This window comes from Sinocyclocheilus anshuiensis, unplaced genomic scaffold (assembly GCF_001515605.1).
Source record: "Sinocyclocheilus anshuiensis isolate Anshui unplaced genomic scaffold, SAMN03320099.WGS_v1.1 scaffold963, whole genome shotgun sequence".
Taxonomy (NCBI): Eukaryota; Metazoa; Chordata; class Actinopteri; order Cypriniformes; family Cyprinidae; genus Sinocyclocheilus; species Sinocyclocheilus anshuiensis.
Genome location: NW_015544183.1, coordinates 598,455 through 605,912, shown reverse-complemented (window position 1 = coordinate 605,912; position 7,458 = coordinate 598,455). Strand labels below are relative to the sequence as shown.

General features: G+C 40.5%; 1 protein-coding gene across 1 annotated transcript in view; it reads left to right on the top strand.

The window, feature by feature from the left end:
- The window catches only part of LOC107696373 (tight junction-associated protein 1-like), a 91,800-nt gene extending 86,098 nt beyond the window's left edge, over positions 1–5,702 (top strand). The window contains exon 9 of the mRNA XM_016496672.1: positions 2,212–5,702. Coding sequence (XP_016352158.1) covers positions 2,212–3,648 — 1,437 coding nt within the window. The 3' untranslated portion in view covers positions 3,649–5,702. The remainder of the gene's footprint in view (positions 1–2,211) is intronic.
- The last annotated feature ends 1,756 nt before the right edge of the window (positions 5,703–7,458 follow it).

Below are 7,458 nucleotides of genomic sequence, written 5' to 3'. Positions count from 1 at the left end.
AAACACTGTTAACATACATTTGTACATTCTCTAACACGCATATTTTGGTTACACAGTTCATTTAAAAGCCTCTGGTGTATAAAAATAGTAAATACCATTATGTCCTCCTGTTTTTTACAGTAATGAAATTATAGGAGCATTAAATAGTTAACAGAGAAATCATTTTGAATAAAATTAACAAAATTCATTCTCATGCTCATTATATTAGCGTTAGCCGCGCTTATGCTAACGTCACATTAATGGGGTCGTTTTTCAACCCGCGGACATGAAAAACAACCCGCGGCAACAGTGTTAAAGCAGCCCAATTCCATGGGAAAACCGCGGACTTGGCAACACTGGAAGAGGATAGCTTTCGGATAGCGCATCAAGAACCGGGTTGACCGGGTACTCGGTACCACCGGTACTTAAAAAAACCTGGTACCGTAACGTTTTCATTTTTTTAGTACCGACTTGGTACCGAAATACCGGGTCTTTTGACCACACTAGTCCACAAGGTGGCTACACTAGGCCTTTGTTTCACAATCTAAAAAAGAAATGGAAGAGAAGACGGAACAACAACAAGCTACCTGAGACATTTATCATCATTTTATGATAACATCTGGAGAGAAATAGCTTTGATACTGGTCAAAGATTAAACTTTCTAGTGTGCATGTGTCAGGCGTAGTGAGACTCAATATCGAATGGAGTCTACTTTGAGTGGTTATGTGTTTGGCTGTATGCAAACGCTAAGTGCTCGCATCAAAATTGAAGTATACTTTACCAACCACAATTCCATTTATTTTATGTAAAGATCAGGGGCAAGTAAGTCTGAAATTGGATATAACCCTGAAAGCACAAAAGAGCAAACAGGTGATCTAGAATGGGTAGTATTGTTTCTGTGCTAGTGCATTTATGCATCAGATTGTCATTGAACGGTTCATAAACATATCTGAGCTGTCCTCATTTTTATGTGGGAGAAAGAAGTCTCGTTTTTCGTACCGTGACTGGAGTATTGTAGTACTTTGTGTAACATCTGACTTCCCACACTCTAGCATGTGATGCTGTAGTGGTCATGGGATACAAATGCACTCTGCCCCCCGGGACAATTAATTTAGGGAGCATCATGTAGATTTCTGAACTAGAAGGCCATGAGGGGGTCATGCTTGGATGTTTGGTCTGGACAGATCAATTCTCCCATGCCCCACGCTCAGAGGAAGTAAGGGCTTTGTGGGTAATTGCTGCCCCACAGGATCGTTACAACATAAAGCTGAGCAGGGGTGTGAGATCACTGATTTTTCCTTCCTTTTTTCCACAAATCAATGACTTGGCCTGGCTTCGTGAAATTGTCACACTACAGAATGAAATAAAGGCCTCATCACCTGCCTTTTTTCTTTTAGTCTCTCTCTTTTTCTCTGTCTGTCTCACCCCTCTTCAGTAATAATCTAATTTGAGGTGAGTTTCTTACTCTTTATTCGCCTCCCACATCAGGGCGGGCAGACATTAGATGGTGTTAGATTAAAAAACACTATTTTCTGCTTTTCTTGATCAAGACTAAGATAACCTTCATTCGGGCAGAATGGTAGATAGGCTTCATTGAACATCCTATTCATATCCCAGTGCATGTTAGTGAAATTGCACTTTTTAAGATTAATTTCAAAAAAGGATTCATCCACAAAATGTGCAAGCTACATAGATCTCATAACAACAAATGTGGTCCCAAGAAAAAGATAAAAGGAAAAAAGATTGAGATCGTTTATTTCCCTTGATGTCATTCCAAACCTATTTCAAACTTACTTTCTTGGAAGCAGAAAATTGTATGGACTGTTATAGTACTGTCTTGTCCTTTTTGGAGCTTGACTCCCTCAAATCACTGCTGCGTCTATTGCATGAGAAAGACAGTGAAAACATTAGTACATTTCCCAGTTTATGTTCCATGTAAGAATTATGCATTCATATTTTAAGGCTGGTCCTTAAAAAGTCTTATGCCTAGAAACTGAATTAACCCTGATTATCTATTCAAAGAAGGCCATTTGAATGCCTGTTGCTGGTTACAATAAATTTCTCATTATCCAGGATTTTTTCAGGTTGATGGATAACATTTCATTTTCAAGAATCTTTTTTTATCCATAATAGTATTTTTAAATGTTGAAACCAATTTATAAAATGAACTCTACTGCAGGAAAAGAAAAAATTTCACGCTTGCTTGTTTATTTTCTCTATAATGTTTTGCAGTTGCCATATGAGCTACAGGACATGGTGAACAAGCACATGAAGAGCAGCTTGCCTAACAAGACTCCGGGCTCCCAGGGAGCTCAAGCCCAGGATCCTGACACTCTAAGCCTGACTCCCGCAGACGTAGTGCCCACTTCGGTGATCGCTCGTGTTCTTGAGAAACCGGAGCCCCTGGTGCTCAACTCAGCCCAGTCTAGCAGCAGTGCAGGTCGGCCAGTGGCTGAAGATGTGTTCGTACACGTGGACATGACAGGACCCCAAGACGATAGTGGAGGCCGTGAAAATGGGGGCCCTGTTCATGCCAGGTCTCCTGTGGGACCTAGCTCTGATCAGCAGCATGTAAACGGCATGTGTCAAAGCCAGGGCAGCCTGGATGGTCCAACTGGAGAAGATGGGGCAGCCCCCTCTTTTGAGAAGTTGAATCCTTACCCAGCACCTCCACCACCAAACCCGCTGTACCCTGGTCGCAAAGTGATTGAGTTCTCTTCTGATGACAAAGTCAGGATTCCCAAAAACAGCCCACTGCCCAATTGCACCTACGCTACTCGTCAGGCCATTTCTCTCAGTCTTGTACAGAACGAAGAAGAGGCAGCCGAGCGCCAGCGCACCGTGCCCAATAGCCCTGCTGTATCTGATGGGGGTTGGCGCTCTGGGACCTCCTCATCTTCTGGTGGAGGGCATGCTTCTCACCAGCGCACACCTCCACAGATGGATGCTACGGACACTCTCTCCAGTCATTCGAGTCCCTTTAGCAGCCCCCCTCAGCCTCCGAGCGCCTTTGCAAGCTCTGGTAGCTCTGAGGAGGACCTACTGGCCAACTGGCAGCGCATGTTTGTAGAAAAAACGGCACCATCCACAGAAGGCTCCCTTGTCAACCGCACGTCCTTCAGCAGTGAGACGTTAAAAGATCTCCAAAGAAGTCACAATGGAAAATCAGGAGTAGGGGCTTTGAGAGGTGCTTACTCTGATGGCGAAGAGGGATCCTCAGCCCAGAGCTGGACAGCAAGTAGAGAGTCCAGTTTGGATACAGACACCAGCAGCATGGCAGACCTCCGGGCAAAAAAGACACAATATGGTGGTGACTTTTCCCAGGAAGAGGGTGAACACCTACTGACGGCCCTTGATCCACTTGACAATGATGGTGCTAGTGGTGATACCATGGTCACCATTGAGAGCAGTCCAGCCTCTGCTAAGCGTCAAGAGTTTGCTGAAGATGCCGGCTCAGCAGGAAGTTCAGCTGAGGAGCGAGATATCCTACCCCAGGACTTTCCTGTCATTGGCTCAAGGGTCCTAGCTGCCCTTGAGGATTATGCAGACAAGCCCCCTCGGACTGGCTCCTCACGACCTCTGAAGAGCCCCAAGAGAATGGGGATTCATCACTTGCACCGCAAAGATAGCCTTACCAGAGCTCAAGAGCATGGAAACTTGCTGGACTGAGACTTTCAGGCTTATTCTTCTCTTTTTTTTGTTTGTTTGACCTTGAGTGCTTTTTGTCTTGCTAGCAATCACTAGGCATAGCAGCACACAACAAGTGGAAGGGATCGGATCAGCATTGCTGTAGTTATCCCTGATCATGCTGCTGTCGCTGAGGCATCATTGTAACTCTTCTGTCCTCTCTCTGAGGCATGGAGCTCTTTTATCTGTGGAACCTACGGTTTTGATGGAAACTGTGGTGAAGTACCGGCTGCAACTTCAGTCAGTCCCGCTTTGAGTGGACGGTGCTTCAGGGATCGTACAAGAATGTCATAGTCTGAATTAAGGTGATTTTCACCAGTACAAGACTTGATTCTGTTTGATGTGACGTGATTGAGTGGGCAACAGCAGGACATAACCATACAATCACACTTCTGAAAGAGTTCTTCAGAAGCGACAAGGTTGAGCAGCATTAGGATTGATCCCTGTGGCACTGTGTGGACATGGAACATTTCACATAATGGGTGTTTTGACATTTGCTTTTGCCCTCGGGTGAGAGTTTTCTACCCAGATAATGACATCTTTCCAGTATCCCAGTACAAGTCCTTTGTTGAGATTGGGATGGCACCAAATGGCCACAGCTTCACAGATACCACTGTGTCAGGTATTCTGCTGGTTGAAGAAGATTAAATGTAATCTATGAGACTCTCTTGTCAATTTTCAGTGCCTAACCCTTGCTCTGACAGAGGGGGATCTCCATCACCCTTTAAAAGAACATCTTGTTCCTTTAGCCTACTTATAGTCATCATAAACTGAGAGGATCCTTCACCTCAATTTTTCAGTTACCTCTTTTATCTACCACTGTATTTCAACACCCAACCTAAAGACAGCTTTTGTACTTAATTTGAATTATTAATTAATATTAGAATTTTGATTTTGATGTATTCAGTATGTTTTAATGATCAAGAACTTGGATATACTTCCTGATTTTCATTCTCACCTGTTTTGTTTGACTAATGGTATTTAAAACTGATTTTAAGTAAATATCTAAGAGTTTTTTGTGTATTTATTTATCTTTTGCTGAAGTGTCCCATTACTTCCCTCAAAGCAGTTAAGCACTTGCAGAAGTGTTTAAGAAGTGTTCAGGTTACTGAATTCTGTCATGAAATGAAATGGTATACAATCCCTTACATATTTACACATTAGTTGTTACACAGTAATACAACAGAAATGCAAGCAGTGCTGTATTTGGCATTTGAAATATTTAATCTGGAAAAATTTTTATTTATTTTTTTCATTCAAAGGTCAGTATTTAAGAGTAAAAATACTCTACAAGTAAGGCTAAAACATTTAAATGTGTCATTGGTATTTCATGTCCTCCAATTTAGAGCTGTTAATGTGTCCCCTCGCTGCTGACGGCACAAATTGCTATTCGGAGGGCATATTAATATTTCAAAAACTATGCATATAGTACTGTGTAAAAACACCACAAAAACTTAACGAAGTATTCTGTCTGTTATGATTACATTACTGAATTCTAAAAAAACAAAACAAAAAAACAACAATGAGCTAAAAAGCCGAGACTTCAGCCAGAAACATGGCTTTGTTGGAGAGTGGCACAGACAAGAACACATTATTTAGATGATTTCTGTTTATTTGTTTGCTTTAAACCCTGATTTCAAGAAAAGCCATGTTTTGATCTTAACGAATGTAATCACCTTTATGTAGCATCTATTTTCATTGATTCCTTATTATTCTTTAGCTGATCGTACTGTTGTATGTATTTTAAGGGGAATGTGCATCCCGCCATCATTTGGTTTGTTTTTCTGTGTGTATTTTTGTGTGGAAATCTGATTTCTCATGATTATGGATCATCAGTCTGTCCAGAAGATACTTTCTACATGTTTTTTTTCTTCTTCTTCAGCCATTTCATTTCAAGTCTTGTTGTTCAAATAGCATTTTAACATTTATCAGCTTTTCTCAAACTGAGTTTCAGATGCAACAACTAGAAGCATCCTCATTCTTTTGTTTTGATGAATATATTTTAGAGACGATTAAACTCTGCGTTGCCTTTTTAAGTGCTTGCTTTGTGTTCTTTTTATTTACAGTAAGTTGTAGTCTGTTGACCAGTCATTATCCAGATGTCCCACCCTGGGTCAAGTACTTCATGCAGTAGTGTACTTTAAAAATCAGTGTATTTTTTTTTAGTAAGTGGACACCCCATTCTCTCCACCCATACTGACTTGAGACCTTTGCCCTACTGGTGATACGCAACAGTATTCTTCATGCGTAAGAGTATGTTGTGTACTTGTGATATTTAGGGTTTGTCTATTATTTATGAACATATCAGCGAATCAGAAGGTACAGCAGCATGTATTACTTTTTAACGGTATTCCTGGAAGGACATCAGACTTTTGTAAAATGCTTGCTGTATATATTCACCTCATAGCTGGTCTGCCACAGCCTTGAATAATTCAGCTATATGTAACTCAGTGAAGGGCAGAATGTGCGATCCAAGTCCACACTTACTCTTCTTGTCTTACACTTTGGTCTTCATATGTAGTTATCAGTCTTGCTCTGCAATATATTGGACTGCCATTAATAGCCCATGATTAATTGAAGTGTAACTACCCACCATGCTGAATAATTAATATTTGATCATGTTCTAAAATAGTTCTGTGATGCTTTAAAGTGACAGAGTACAGCCCGTCGGGGTCTCGCATGACGAAATTGACTCTCTTAAATATTTCAGTCTTGCCAGATGTTACACGAACCCCAGGTCATGCAAATAAATACAAAAAAAGACACGACAATGGTCAGGATGTGCAATACACCGATTGCATAAATGAGCCTATCCCCTCTGCTCTCATGCAACTTTAATAACTCAAATTTAATTGCACGCATAAGAGACGTGCACGTCATCTTCTGTAATCCAAGGTGACCCTCTGGCATGCTGTGCGCAAGTCATGCAAATGTTGCTGAGAATTCTAAGAATTAAAAAAAAAAATGTCAAGGTTATCCTCCAACCAACACTCCAATCCGCCTTCTACCTAAAGCTGACGTCTCTGTGATGGAAAAGCGTATTCAATTCATGTTATCTTCTCTTTAACCTTCAAGACGGAGCATAATCTGTACTCCTTTTCCTTTGATCTGATATATGAAAATTTTTATTCATCAGAAGGCCAACTTTCATGTAGTCATCAACAAAATGTAAAATGTCAAGTCAAATTAAGTCTGAAATTAGCCTTTGTTATTGACTAATGCCCTTGTATTAAAGTGACTAATTGAGCCCGTTTACTTTAATACACATTCCTGGTTTTACTGTCATTGGAAATCTTTCATCAAAACATAATTAACTCACTCCCTCTTTGCAATGACTTTCGTTTTTCCACCGACATTAATATTAACCAATAGCCATCGTTAAGCAACATGCATTCAGGTTTCATTCTGGTATGGAATGACTATTCTCGACCCACTCGATTCCTGAATGGCAAAATGAAGTTCTGCCCTAAATTTTGTTGTTGAATATCTGGTTTCTCTTGAAAATGTGTAACATCACGCAATTCTTTGATAAATCTGGATACTGCTTTGTTGGTTGTGTTTCATTTACTTTATTTTATTAAACCTCTGCATTGTTTTTAAGTTTTAAGTTATTGGAGTTTAAAGGGGTCATATGATGCTGCTAAAAAGAACATTATTTTGTGTATTTGGTGTAATGAAATGTTTATGCGGATTAAGGTTAAAAAAACACATTATTTTCCACATACTGTACATTGTTTCTCCTCTATGCCCCGCCTTTCTGAAATGTGTCGATTTTTACAAAGCTCATCGTTC